The sequence below is a fragment of the Fibroporia radiculosa genome (genome assembly GCF_000313525.1).
Source record: "Fibroporia radiculosa TFFH 294 genomic supercontigs, scaffold8733, whole genome shotgun sequence".
NCBI classification, from domain to species: Eukaryota; Fungi; Basidiomycota; class Agaricomycetes; order Polyporales; family Fibroporiaceae; genus Fibroporia; species Fibroporia radiculosa.
In genome coordinates, this window is record NW_012133458.1 from 747 (window position 1) to 14,433 (window position 13,687).

The window sequence follows — 13,687 nt, forward strand, 5'->3', positions numbered from 1 at the left end:
ACAGAGATCTCATCACTGATCTTGTGTTAAAAGGGGGCCAAATCCATGAGAATGAGGAAGTATATCAGGAACTCTACAAGGAAGCGCAAGAGAAGACAGCTTTGAACAAGATATCAACAGAGATCATATGGTATCAAGGAAAGGGAAAGCACCTGGGATGGTTGATGTTAGATACTGAGCCAGGTGTGTGGTACCACTGACTAACCCACCACAATACAGGCCGTGAGATGTTTCACCCTGAGCCAATGATCATTGACTGGAGTCTCATTGCAGCAAGTATTCTGCAGACCATATATGCGGCAGTCAGCAATATTCTTCAATTTACTTCCATCGTGATTACTGTCCGAGGTGTTGCATCATTTCGTGGGCCTGTCCAAAAAGGCAGAGATTGAATTATGCACCACAAATAAACCAATGCGTGCTTTACTGTCATCGTGTTGCATCATCTTTCTCGGTTATTTCCAAACATACTCTCCAGTGTGTTGACTATCTCTTCGACCTTCGCCAGATACAAATAGACTAACACTCGGAGGGCATCTTCGCTCGGACGAGGGAAAAGCTCTTCAAATGTGGATTCCGGAGAAACTCTGTGGAAACGTTTGGATCAGCGCGACTCATGACACAAATATTGGTACTCACCCCAGCTGCTTGCAGTACTCAGCTGGACTTTCCAAGTAGCAGCTAGCATTGCTAGCAAACAGTGCGCATTGCATGCCGACATCATCGTTGCTCTTGTGCTCTTCCTCGCTGAGGTCATAATGAAAGAGACAGGAGGCACTGATCTCCGCTGCTCCCTGCTTCACCGCTTGGGCGCAGAAGCCTTCGAACTGGTGGGGAAAATAGATCTTGAGCAGGTTTAACCACGCTTCATTGGACGCTCCGCTAACAAAAGTGTGGTATATGTCCTGCATTCCACTACAATCAGCAGTCCTTTTAGCAAGCAAAAGGTGAGCTCACGAGCTTGAAGCACGCATGAACAACGTCTCTGTACGTGCTCTGCAGACCAACACTCTCGTAGACGAAGCCCTCCAGCAGTTCCTGGTCAGCGCGCGATAGCGTCCGCACATTCTCCTTGGGCCATGTTTTATAAACGGTGTTCCAGTTCAAGACGTTTTTAGTAGCTGAGATTGTATGTTTCCGTGCCACATTCACATGAGCGAGGAGAGTCAACAAGTCGAGTATTTGATTTTTAAGCAAGGTTGGCTCAAGAATGTTACGAATGGCGTAATATATTACGACGAGGGGAGGACAAGTCACATTGGCATCCGATCGCAGTTGATGAACGATGGTCTTTATGTGGTCTTGACAAAATGAGATGCTTAGTGGCTGGCTGGTGCGGGGATGTAAGCGACGGCCTACCATACAAATCTTTGCGAAGTTGATAATCCGAGAAATCGACACCAGAAGATATGGTACGCGAAAGAATCGTGACATTGCTACTCAAGTTGCGGAGAGGTTGAGTCATCCTCAGCAAGCACGGAAGTGCAGGCTGGAATATCATCGTTCGCGCCACCGACGCGTTTTTATTTTGGAACTCCGCTAGTCTTGACCGTGACTCGGGGTGGCACTCCGCGCCAAAAGCTCTGTGCTATGATTGAATAAGTACATTTCAAGGGCCAAGAGATACGAGCTCATTGCTCCCAGTGGTCTGCTACGGTACAATTCATATGCTCAGGACAATGTCGTCGTAATGCTTAACAGAGCATATAAGCGTCTGCCTCTGCGCAAATTCTCCTTAAAGGTTGCACTATTACAGTGAAGTGTTGAGCGTGGGAAGGTACTACGTCTGCTGCCTCCGAGTTGACCACCTTCGGATCCCACATATAGTTCTTTTCCCATGTATAGTCTTTACCTGTGACGGGGATGCAATGCATGCAATTATGACTCAGTATTCGCGCTCGGCAAAATCACAGTTGCCTAAATCCTTACCTTGCTTCAAGCTTAGACTTCTCGTCTGATACTCTCCAACACGACTACGGGCTTGAGCAATACAGTTTCATGTATTGAATCATCGCCGTGGCTACCTTTTGTTGCCCGTCGAAGACCCACAGCCGTGGTGCAGAGGACGGCTTCTCGTCTGGCGATTTCGTTTGGAATCCTGGAATACTCATCTTTCATGCACTCCTCACGGAACTCAGACCCACAAACCACTGCGAGTGGCTCAAAATTTGAAGCTACCACCTCTTCGCCGATTGCATCATGGAGTTTAAGACTGTCTTCAATGACGGACCGCAGTGGACCCCCGTAGCGTAAGGAGATGTAGTCGTATAGCTCTTGAGTACTTCCTAGCACGTGGGATAGAGCGAGTATATCCAAGAGGTGTCCTAGGAGGTAGTGTAGCAGAAAGGTGGCGAGCTCTTCATCTCCGACCCTTGCTTTCCGAAGATAATGTCGAGCGAGCGAGCGCCATCTTCCCGACACTGTTTGGCTCTCTGCGTGAGGAATGTGAGTGGTGGTTGTGTCGTCCCTTTCCCCATCACTGACCTTGTTTTCTCATGCGCAAATATATCTCTGCTAGCAGCCCGTTGTCATCATGGTGACGGAAGTTCCAAGTTTCGATGATCATCTTAGTGTAAGTGACCATACATGCCTGCAGCGCTAATTGGACATAGAAGGGATCGATGGAGTGCGACAGCGTTTGAAGAATATTGGCCATGCTTGGCCCCGTGAAATCCTTCACTCCGCTCAAAATGCTCGGTGATGTCGGAAACCTCGCTAGATCTTGATAAAGCACAGAGTCTGCTATCTGCGCGGCGACCTGGAAAATCTGCGAGTTGAGGTTTTCAAACATCCGAAGGACGTCCGCGTCCGATAAGTTGTCTGTCTTCGACAAATACTTCTGCGCGTCTTGTAGCTCTGATGTTCTGACTTCCAATAGAGCGTTAGCACTAGCGTGTACTTTTTCAAGAGCGGTCAATGCGCGAAGTCGCTCCTCTGATACCTGCTGAGCACTGTGAAGCTCCCCCTTCATCGAGTTTACTTGTTCTTTCAGTTGGCAATTATCTTTTTTTACTCCATGTAATTGCTCCTTCATCTTCGATGACAATTTTTGCCACTGATTAATCTGCGTCTCGTGCTTATGACTCGTGTCTTCTGCTGCTGACCGCAACTGCTGAGCTTCACGTCTCGTCTCCCGCAGCTCTTCCTCCGCCTTCTTCTTGACCTCTTGCACTTCATGTTTCTTCTCTCGCAATTTTGCTTCCAGATCTCCGATTTGAGTCGCCATATCAAGTCTCGAATCCGTACGCCCGGGTCCATATCCGTTCAGCAGAGCGACATCATCAGACCGCCCACGCAAGCCGGTCATAGCTAAGAGAGATTCGATCATCATGCGGAAAGCGAAGTAACCGGGCATAAATGCTAGTTTTCTCGAGTTCAAGAAGTCTGCAGCAACGCGAGGTCGCTCACAAGAATCCCCCCCCCTCATTCTATTTGTGGGTAAGGGGTACGCTGCGATTCACATGCCTCTAGGGGTGAGATCATCTCGCGATAGGGTGTTCTGCATGTGTTTCTTGGAATCTTGTCGTGACTGCTGATCCCGCAGTGCTATTCCCTTCACACAGTGGCAATTCTTAGTAATTTGGAGGAATAAACCTTTGCAGTTGGGTTACGGCCCTCGGTATGTCAATTTAAAACCGAGGAGAAGGAAATACACCAGCACTGATCGGGACAGATAGGCTGATTATAACGACAGGAGTTGATCACTCCTTGGCAGGAATCGAGCAGATTCTGCGAGTTCAAAGACAGGCTGGCTTCAGGAGATTTCTTCCTCCTCTTCCTCCTCCCTGCCAATCCAATTTGTCTGTCGCTTGCTATGCCCTCACTTCAGCCGTACAAAGGTGCTTCCCGCAAATTGGTCATTGCGCTCGACGTGGGTACTACATATAGCGGTATCGCGTATGCCCTTCTCGACCCCGGGGAGGTCCCTAGGATCCAGGGCGTAACACGGTACGTCGCCGTATTCAGCCCGACTTCTACGAAAGCATTATGCGCTGACCGCCGCTGCAGATTCCCGGGTCAGGAAAATGCGGCGGGTGATTCGAAAATTCCGTCTATCCTGTACTACAACCAGGACGGGACAGTGCGCGCTGTGGGCGCTGAAGCAGCCTTATCGCACATGTCATTGAATGCTGTGCTCGAGGGGTGGAATTATGTAGAATGGTGCGTGACTTTCGACCGCTCCACAACATCCGCCTGAAACTTGACCGTCCACCAGGTTCAAATTACACCTTCGTCCTCGAGCTTTGGAGACTAGGGACGACATTTTGAAGAAATTGAAGCCTCTCCCTGAAGGGAAGACGGTTGTCGATGTCTTCGCTGACTTTCTTGCGTACCTGTATAACTGTGCACGGAAGTTCATTACGGAAACGCATGCGAACGGACAGCGTCTGTGGGCTTCTTTGGAAGACCGGATCGACTTTGTGCTCAGCCACCCAAACGGTTGGGAAGGAAATCAGCAAACGAAGATGCGATCTGCAGCAATCCAGGCCGGCCTAATTCCTGACACCAAGGAAGATCATGGCCGTATCCACTTTGTCACAGAGGGCGAAGCCAGCCTTCACTACTGCGTACAAAGTGGTCTCGTAACGGAGGCCGTCGAGGTGAGTCATCGTATCTTCATACAGAACAGCGGCCGACGTTCTCGTTTAGCAAGGACATAGCGTCATAGTTGTTGACGCTGGCGGTGGGACTGTGGATCTCAGTACCTACAAGTTTGAAGACATGTCTCCTCTATCTGTTGAAGAAGTGGCAGTCCCCGACTGTGAGTATCTTCAAGCATTAATTTTGGATGTTCCCTAATACTGATCGTCTACCAGGCATCGTCCAAGGATCAATGTCAGTAAATGTTAGAGCAGACCGGTTCTTGCAGGGTAATTTGTTCTCATACACGTTCTTATTGTGAAAGCTTGACTCCGGTTATATAGACAGATTGAAAAGCTCGCCGTTCGGCAATGAGGAAGACATCCAATCGATGCTTGAGAACTTTGAGAAATCTGCAAAGCCGATCTTCAAAAATGCGCACGAGCCGTCCTTCATCAAGTTCGGGAGCTCTTCTAGTAGCGATCCTGCCGTCAAAATTCGCCGAGGGCAGATGACACTTGCAGGGTGGGCCTTGTCGTAGTCGTCGCGAACGCCTACTGAAACGGTGTCAGATCCGAAGTCGCGTCCTTCTTCCAGCCATCAATCGAAGCTATCATAGACGCTGTTCAAAAACAGCGCCAGGAGGCTCCATCGTCCACCCCTCTTAGGGTACGTTTATCGTGTGATTATACTTATTCCTGTCTGACGATCTCTTCATTCAGACGGTATTCCTCGTTGGGGGATTTGCGGCTAGCCCCTGGCTGTTCTCACAGCTTAATTTATCGCTGCAAACGCTGGGATTAAACCTATCCCGTCCAGATAGACACACGTGCGTTTTTGCGTTCCCTGACTGACTCAGCGGATCCAGTTCACATTGATTCCACAGCAACAAGGCCGTCGCCGAGGGTGCCATCTCATATTATCTGAACAATTGGGTGGCCGTCCGAATGACAAGGCTCACGTACGGCATTGAATGTTCTGCGCACTACGACGAGACAGATCCCGAGCACTATAAACGACGTGCAAAAGTGACCACTCGCCCATCTGGACATTTGGCCCTGTCTGACCACTACTCGGTCATTCTGTCCAAAGTAAGCCCTATATTGCAACCTATCAGCATCATAGACATCTACTTCCCAATATCTGATTCATGTGGTATCCCATCTCCAGGGTACCCGTGTGCAGCAGGATCAAGAGATGGAAGAATCCTACGTGAAAGAGGTGGAAGAGCCGCATGCACTAAACAGGATCTTCTGCGAAATCATGGCCTACAGAGGCAGATCCAAGAAGCCTCAGTGGATGGACACTGAGCCTGGCAAGTATTACAAGTATCCGGGCTTTCCCAGCTATTAACTGGAGTCGAACAGAGGTGTTCTCCACGCTATGCACGGTGTGTGCGGATACATCCCAGGTAACGCATACTCGCCGTCGTGGTCCAAAGGGGCCCTACTACGCCCAAGTCTTCAAAGTTGTCCTTCTATGTGGTCTCACAGAATTAAAGGCCCAGATTAGCTGGATCGAGAATGTGAGTCCAGTCCATCGACATGCCGCAGCAGCTTCACTAACAACCTCCCGCATTTTATAGGGCATAGAAAAGCGGTAATATACCTTCTTTTCCCCTTCTTCCTTGCTTGCTCAATCAATTTTCAGAGGACCAGCAACAATTGTGTACGACGACGACGCGGAGCTGATCAAGTAATGATAGCGCTCAGGGACTAAACACTCGCATGTCGATTTGTGATGTCTCTATGGAGGCGATGACTCTCAGCAGTTTCCAATACCGCCGAGGGATGACCTAAATATGTAGCTCATCTGATGTACAATACAACAAGGAATCAGTAATATGGATGCGCCTGTCCACAGAAGAAACGAGACTGAGACATCGCGCATTAGCGTAATCCCGAGCAACAGCAGGATGCTCAACCTAAGCACTATTGCATCAGTGGCCGCTGGGGATAAAGACCCTCCATCGCGACAGAAGTCGAACTATCCGGTGGGCAAGCCATTCGAGGGCCGGCGACAAGCTCGCAAACTTGGGGGATCAGTTTCGGAATGAGAGCGGCTGAAAAGCATCGGAACAGGCGGACATGATACTCCCGCTGGTGACAGTCGCATACGAGGGGGCAAAGAAAGAAATGCTGTTCTCCGACATGACGAACGGAAGCTCGTCAAGTTGCTGGACCTCCAAGCGAAACGGGGCGGCCATGATCATGAGTGGGGACGCTCTGATCCAGTCTACCTGCTCCCAGACCAAAGGACCTGGTAGTCAAGATCTGGAAACAGATCAGCCAATGCACCTCCAAGATGCTAACGACACTTGACGAGCCTCCTCTTGACATTGCCCATCTCACTAATAATACAAACAAAAAGAAGAAAAAAACGATCATAGTCGTTCAATACAACTCCAACGTTTTGCACTCATCTCTATCCAGCGGAGACCCTGATAAGAGGTCTTGATAAGTGCATGATCATAGTGTAGTGACTCGCGCGACGAAAGTGTTACCATAAGATTTATACATGGCATCCAACATCTTAAAGGCAGCGGGACCGACTCAGTATCCAATCGTGATCGTCGCCCACAAGCCCGACAACGAGTCCCTCGTTGGCCCTGAGCAACCGCATATCCCCCGTTCCGGCTTTCGCGGCCAGATATGAGACACCATTCCTTGTTCAGGCGTTCATGCTCGATGGCCAACTCGCTGTCTAGCTTCTCCAGTCCCCACTGAACAGATGAATGTGTCCGACTAAGGGTCGGTCGAACACACGATCTTCGGTGCAAAAAACAGCACCAATACCGAGATACGTCTCTGTCGCCGGGCAAAAAGTAAAACGAAACCTGGGCGGATGTGAGATCTGCAGCAACTGTGAAAACGTCCTGAGGGCCAGCCGTTACCCACTGGCACCCACTACAGTAGCCTGAGATTGGGTAAACCAATTGGAAGCTTGAGACTCTCGTCCGCTCTTCAAAGACGCGTCCATATAACCTTCCAGTAGGTCACCCGCAATGCTGCATAAACCGACATACTGCGAGAGTTTGTGGAAGGCGCCTACTCATTCAAGGCTTTGCGCAGCTCTGCGATAACCTCAGTAGCATCAGGAACAAATGATGGCTTATTGAATGACTTGACCGTCCTTAATCCATATGAGCGTACTTTGCCCAATCCTTCCAGCGATCTCTGTGAGGTGCAGTAGCCTAGATCACTCGCGCCGCTGTGATGCACCTGCGAAAGGCGAGGGCACGTGTCAATGTTTTGTCATTTGGATTGGATAGACACCAGATGTTGGAATGGGATCCGAGTCAATTTTTATCATGGCTTGACCTTGCATGTGAGACCCCATGCCCATCAATGACGAAGTAAAAAGAATCAGATGTTTGGAGAGCCACTGGCAGGCCAGTCTAGGTACGTTCTACAAGCAAGTAGATCAAGAACAGTGGCTTCCCTTCGACGCCATCATCTTTCAGGAAAAGGCGACTCGAGACGATACTAACCTATTCTTGGATGTCCAATAACGACACAAGCTGTACTATGAACATGGATCGCGCCGCGCTCAAACGTTTTGATCATGGAGTCCCACGCATCGATGTACTTCTGTCGAATGAGCAAATAGAGTCCAAAATCGAAACACAATCGCCATAAAAACGTGGAATTGCATCAAAGATCGAGGCAACTGTACGAACAGAAGTAAGTCTCGCCATCAACGTGCTCGACCTCGACATTTGGTGACTGCGCCAGAGCACTAGGTTTAGTCCTTGCAACGCTATCCAGGGCCTCCAGTGCAGCTTTCTTGAGGCACACAGAATACACAGAAGCTATTTAGCCAAAGGGCTGAACAGATGGACTGAAGGTCCTTACCGCTCACGTTTGATAGTCCAAAGCCAGGAGTAAATAGAGGAAGGGAACGTTAGTCTCGATCGCTAGTTGAAGAACGTATGAGTTCAGCGCCGTCAGACATTGAAAACGGCTTCAAAAAGGGCACAATGTTTCGGTGATCCGGTAAATTCGGTGACATACAGGGGGTGGGAGATGTCGGTGTGGCCATAGTTGTCAACTTCGACATTCCCTGACCGTATCAAGGCACCAGGCTCCTTATATACAGCATTGTATAGATCCCCCACCGCTATCTTGTAGTCTGTAGAAGATAGTAGCTATATGCAGTGTCGAGCAGAGTAACTTGGCTTACCGTCCATGGCTGAGGATTGAAGCAGTAAAGAGTTGACAGGGGGGTTCAGCATCGAGATCGAAGGACCGCTAGTCGAAGCTCTGCCGAGGCAGGGGTTACAATAACAGGGGTCTCTGTCGTATCCGAAGCCACCAAGAGAAAGAGACCGTGGCTGCAAATAACAATCTTAGACATGGAAACGGTGCGCATATGAAAGAAGTAGAGCTTTTTATACCTGCGCACAGCTGTTTTAAGTCGCGCTACTGTATGAGCCTCCTTCCCTGCCTGTGTGCCATGGTCGTATCATTCGAACGCAGTTCATTCGCCCTTCGCTACTACAGCCTCTGAGTATTTAGACCACGCGCACGCGGTTCTTACCAACCGAGGTGTGCCTGCCATGGCGTTGAAAGCTTGTAATACGTCAGACACCTTGGTTAGCTTTCGCGTGGCAACATGACTTCTGCTGAAATCGTTCAAAATGCTCGTCAACGCAACGCAAAGCTAGTGAGTAGCAAGCAAGACTAGACTTGAATGAATAAGACACAGATGCACAGAAAAACGAGACCATGACAGAAACTGAGCCAAATGCGATCACGTGCTACTGTTTCCGGAGACGCGTTCAACTAAACACACGAGCTTGAGCGTATCCCAGCTGCGTTGGCCTCCGTCTACTTGGCCAGCATCACGCATCTCAGTACGTGTATGGTTAGTTCGCCCAAGAGTGCGCTGAAATTCTCAAAATATGCGTTCAAAAACATTCTATGTCTTCCTTCCACCGTGGTTCATTCCGTGGATGTCACGATTGTTGGGCGCACCCGGTGGCGTAAGCCGAACTTCATTTTCTGAACCCTACCACCGCAAGTACTTTGTCGACGCATTTGTGTCAAACGTTTTAAAGGGGGTAGAGAGTTCAAACTCATGTGAGTCTATCCCGCGATCCATCTCTGGTCCTTGGATCAAAGCACGTAGTTAATATTCAATCGCGGATCGAAGAGGCGCCAGCTCGCTGATCAGTATGCTGAAGCTTATGGGCGATGCGTTTCTTGGTTATACAACAAGTAAGCTAATTCTCACACCGGTAATAATAAGCTTGTTATCTCGTAATGCTTACATTCTCCGAATTCTCATACTTTCAATGACTCATAAATTACTGCGGAAATGTCTTTGTTGTGTCTATAATGGACTTCTCGAGCCCAATCCACCCACCAAGCAGCTCTGTCGCAATACTATTGTCGATCTCCTGCGTATCAACGCCCCCGTTCTCCTCTGGGAGATTTTCCGGGAAAGTACTCTCTGGGTATGTCCTCCGCAATATCGTAAGTACTTGATTCCACCCATACGGAGACGCCACAGCCCAAAAGCGTTTGCCGCCCACAGAAGGCGTAGTAAGTGCGAGAACATGCAGGCGACCGGTATCTCGCGTGTCGATGAACCATTCTGCGGTAGAGTTATTGATGTTAACGTAGTCCTCAAAACTGGTAAAGACGGCAGGAACGAGGGACTTACGCGGAAAGAGAATTTTGAAGATGGACGTCTCATTTTTCATCAGGGAGTACAGCCAGAGTGCTGAAGAGTGCACGTCACCCAAAAGAAGGGGACCAAAATTGTTGTTTGGAATTAGGGACACGAAGTCAAATGTTGGCTATCGGACCCGCATACCAAAATTTTCGCACACCGTGCAGATCAGAACGACGTTCTGGGAATCAGCGACATACACATACCTTATGTTCGGCGATCCACTTCCACGCTGCTTTCTCGGAGGCATACTTGGAATAATGATACTTGATTGCGGCCCACTTGAACGGGATTTTCTTAGTCTCCTCGTCAGCTTCCTCATATCGCCGCTGTGCCTCCTCATTCCAATCGCTCCCATTCAGTGGCCGATCGATGAAGCCTGGGCGTGCAAATGCCGCGGTCGAGCTCGATGTGAAAACTACTCGTTGAATAGACGGCTCTTGCGCTGCGACACGCAGCAGAGCAATGGCTGCGTCGATGACTTGCTGCGGCTCTATGTTCGAGTCCGCAGTCAGCGATCCCGGAATTGCAAGGTTTGCAATGCCCGCAGCGCCCTTGAATGCGGCGGAAAGCTGTACCTCACTTGTCAAATCATCGACGAGCGCGAATTCGAGGCGAGAGATGTCCGCGCCCTGCTTCGCGTAAGCAGCTTTCACCTCTTCGGCGCGAGCGAGCGAGCGCACTGTCCCTCGGACGTGGTGCCCAGCTGTGAGAGCAGCGAGACCGACGTGACTCCCAATATAGCCTGAGATACCAGTGACGACTATGAGGGAGTTAAAAGGAACTGCGGGCATTACTAGATGATGGGGGCGGATCAGTGCACCTGTGAGTGATTGCTATCAGAGACTCGCGAATAATGTGTTACAGTGGGGGGATGCGGGACTAACGACTGAACAATGTCTAGTAATAAACGGTTCGGAAACCTTGGCGTATGCTACATTCCGAAACAAGTGTTGAAACGACCAGACGGTATAGTAAGCTTGCTATAACATGAATGGGATACCACATGGCCCGCATTCAAGTATCAGATGGCATCGCCACGGCCGTTGTCTGCTTATAGTAGTAGTGAGTGTTTATACTTAGGTACTCGAGATGCTCTAGTGCCGTGTGCGTGCCTGGCTGACGCAGTGGGAATTGAACATGACCCCACTTGGTGACTTTGATCCTTCGGTCTGAACTTGCGGTCATCGTTCCATCATTAGATAACAGATCAGCGTCGAAGGATACTACTGTTTCAAGGTAACGCAATATATTTCGCACCGCCGGGGTCCTTGACTCTTCTTCAGACATGGATTTGTATTATGCCTACCAACGGGACGGCCCAGTCTCATCCTCTCTGGTCCTGTTGAACATTCTTCAGAAACAGCTCCCTCACGTTCAAAGGAATGGCCAGCCCTTGTACTACCTTTACATCTTTGCGGGCTTTATACCAAGATCATGCATCATGGCTCGAGAATAGACAGACATGTTTTGATCATGGCGGCTATTTCTGGAAGCTTGGTGAAGCTGAAGTATCTGACAGTACAGTAGTACTGGTCTCACGGTTCAAAAGCGCGCGCGACTCAATTCTCGCGCCGCGGGCGTCGTTGCGGATCGATGCCAGCAGCCTGTAGCAGCTTCCCGTCAAATACGAGCTCTCCGCCCTCAGGCTTACGGTCAAACCAGACTGAATCTTTGTCAGCACTTTCTGCAGGAGCTATTCTCTGCGCTGAGTACACCATAAGCCTGGTTGACTTCAACGATTTCGACATGTGATGACTCTCTTTGGCTGGAGAAACGCAAACTGAAGAGTAAATCCTTTGCCTTGCGCATACTGGTAGCTCGGAGACTATGCTTAGCAATAAATGGATAAGTGTAACATTTATCTCCCCTCCTCCACCTTCCCTTTGTCGACTTTCTATGCGTCAAGTTCTGATCTATATGATGGCAATTAAACTTCAGCAAGCAATCAAGCATCCAGAAGAGACAAGTGGTACCTCTCAATTACTCCAACTCGTTGACGATACTATCTGTCACCACCTTAGATTTCAACAAGATCGTTCTACGGTTCTCCGTCGGGTCTCCTACGATATGGTTTATTTTTTCACGACGTTCCAGTCCAATCCCACTCGGACACAAAACTCGTTGGATCCTATAGTCATTGGGAGAAAATTCGTCGATCATCGTGTCTGGGGAGAATCCCAGCCCTCTAGTCGCCACTATGGGCTGAAACGTGCAGGTGGTGATCTCCTCTCCGATGGTCTTGCGCACCGAGACTACTAGATCAAAGATTCTTCGCATCCTTGGTCCATACGTCTCCTTGACATTCGAGAGCGCTCTCTCAGATACCCCGGAGATACGCAAAATGTCTAGTGATAGGCGGATAAGCTGAGACGTAACTCGATCTGTGTCCACGGGATAGAGGCGTTGTGTATAATGACTTGTAATGGCCCGCCACCGTCCCGATAGCGCCTGGTCCTCTTACGAACGGTATGAGTTAGTTTCAATCCAGCCTCAGAGCCACCAGTATACTGACCTCCTTTTTCGACTTCAGTTGATACCTTACAGAACACTGTTTCAACATCGCCATGTCCAAACAACCACAGGGCTAAGTTTCTAGTAGCGACAACGGTGATGACAGCTTGGAATGCAATCTGCAAACCAATTGGATTTTGTTTTCTCGCCATCCGCTTCAATAGGGAGATCATCATGGGTCCAATCGCACTCCCTGCCCGCTCGCAAAGTCTCTTGTCGGCGGCATCAACCCCTGATATGGTAGCATTCTTGTCATCGACAGGTTGTATTTGCTCTGCGAATGCTTCGGCCATGGCGCATGCCGTTTGAAAGATCTCGAAATTGAGTCTTTCTACCATCCTGATAACATCTGCCTCGGAGACCGCATCTGCCTTAGTCAAATACACGTTGACTGCGCGCAATTCCTCCAATCGTGTTTTTGACATCGCAAGAGCCTTGTCGCGGTCGATCTCCAGGGCGTGCACTTGACGTCGAAGACTGGCCAACATCATTTTCTGCTGTTCGTCGATTGCACTCTGCGCTTGTACACGCAAAAAATGCTGCTTGTAGGCTTGCAATCTTCCCTCCAGATCCCGAATAGTCTGGTCTCTCGACGTGACAACATCTTTAAGGAAATCAATTTGGTATAATTGCTGAGCCATTCGGTCTTCCATCGATGCTGTCGATTCGGTGTCTGGTCCTGGATGTGTGAGATCATCGTCTACTTCTTCCATCTCTGCGTCGGTTAATCCAGCATTCTCGCTCCAAAGGTCTGTTACCCCTCTATCCATTTCTTCGGGGTGGTCGTGAGTTGAAAGCACTGTTCTTCCGGTGGGATTGCTGACCCAGCTTGGCCAATGATGTCCCTGCGCCATGTTCAAGTTGGTAAGTGGAGATTTCTTAGTCAATACAGCAACTATCATGTGTTTCTTCAGCA

The 13,687-nt window shown here is 49.4% G+C and overlaps 5 protein-coding genes across 5 annotated transcripts; 1 reads left to right on the forward strand and 4 right to left on the reverse strand.

Moving 5' to 3' along the window:
- Window positions 1-442: 442 nt before the first annotated feature.
- Window positions 443-1,465, reverse strand: FIBRA_06807 (uncharacterized protein; the record flags this gene model as incomplete). The annotated part of the gene is made up of 4 exons (XM_012328516.1): window positions 443-587; window positions 640-905; window positions 958-1,301; window positions 1,360-1,465. 4 exons carry the CDS (start codon window positions 1,463-1,465, stop codon window positions 443-445), a joined length of 861 nt encoding a protein of 286 aa, XP_012183906.1.
- A 476-nt stretch (window positions 1,466-1,941) lies between these two features.
- On the reverse strand, window positions 1,942-3,355 carry FIBRA_06808 (uncharacterized protein; the record flags this gene model as incomplete). The annotated part of the gene is made up of 2 exons (XM_012328517.1): window positions 1,942-2,432; window positions 2,485-3,355. 2 exons carry the CDS (start codon window positions 3,353-3,355, stop codon window positions 1,942-1,944), a joined length of 1,362 nt encoding a protein of 453 aa, XP_012183907.1.
- A 459-nt stretch (window positions 3,356-3,814) lies between these two features.
- Window positions 3,815-5,934, forward strand: FIBRA_06809 (uncharacterized protein; the record flags this gene model as incomplete). The annotated part of the gene is made up of 10 exons (XM_012328518.1): window positions 3,815-3,948; window positions 4,009-4,161; window positions 4,217-4,601; window positions 4,651-4,762; window positions 4,818-4,871; window positions 4,926-5,106; window positions 5,154-5,250; window positions 5,304-5,410; window positions 5,468-5,672; window positions 5,752-5,934. 10 exons carry the CDS (start codon window positions 3,815-3,817, stop codon window positions 5,932-5,934), a joined length of 1,611 nt encoding a protein of 536 aa, XP_012183908.1.
- Window positions 5,935-9,889: 3,955 nt separating this feature from the next.
- Window positions 9,890-11,051, reverse strand: FIBRA_06810 (uncharacterized protein; the record flags this gene model as incomplete). Its single annotated transcript, XM_012328519.1, has 2 exons — window positions 9,890-10,384; window positions 10,464-11,051. The coding sequence occupies 2 exons, from the start codon at window positions 11,049-11,051 to the stop codon at window positions 9,890-9,892; spliced, it is 1,083 nt and encodes a 360-aa protein (XP_012183909.1).
- A 1,189-nt stretch (window positions 11,052-12,240) lies between these two features.
- FIBRA_06811 (uncharacterized protein) lies at window positions 12,241-13,625 on the reverse strand (the record flags this gene model as incomplete). The annotated part of the gene is made up of 2 exons (XM_012328520.1): window positions 12,241-12,716; window positions 12,773-13,625. The coding sequence occupies 2 exons, from the start codon at window positions 13,623-13,625 to the stop codon at window positions 12,241-12,243; spliced, it is 1,329 nt and encodes a 442-aa protein (XP_012183910.1).
- Between the last annotated feature and the right edge of the window lie 62 nt (window positions 13,626-13,687).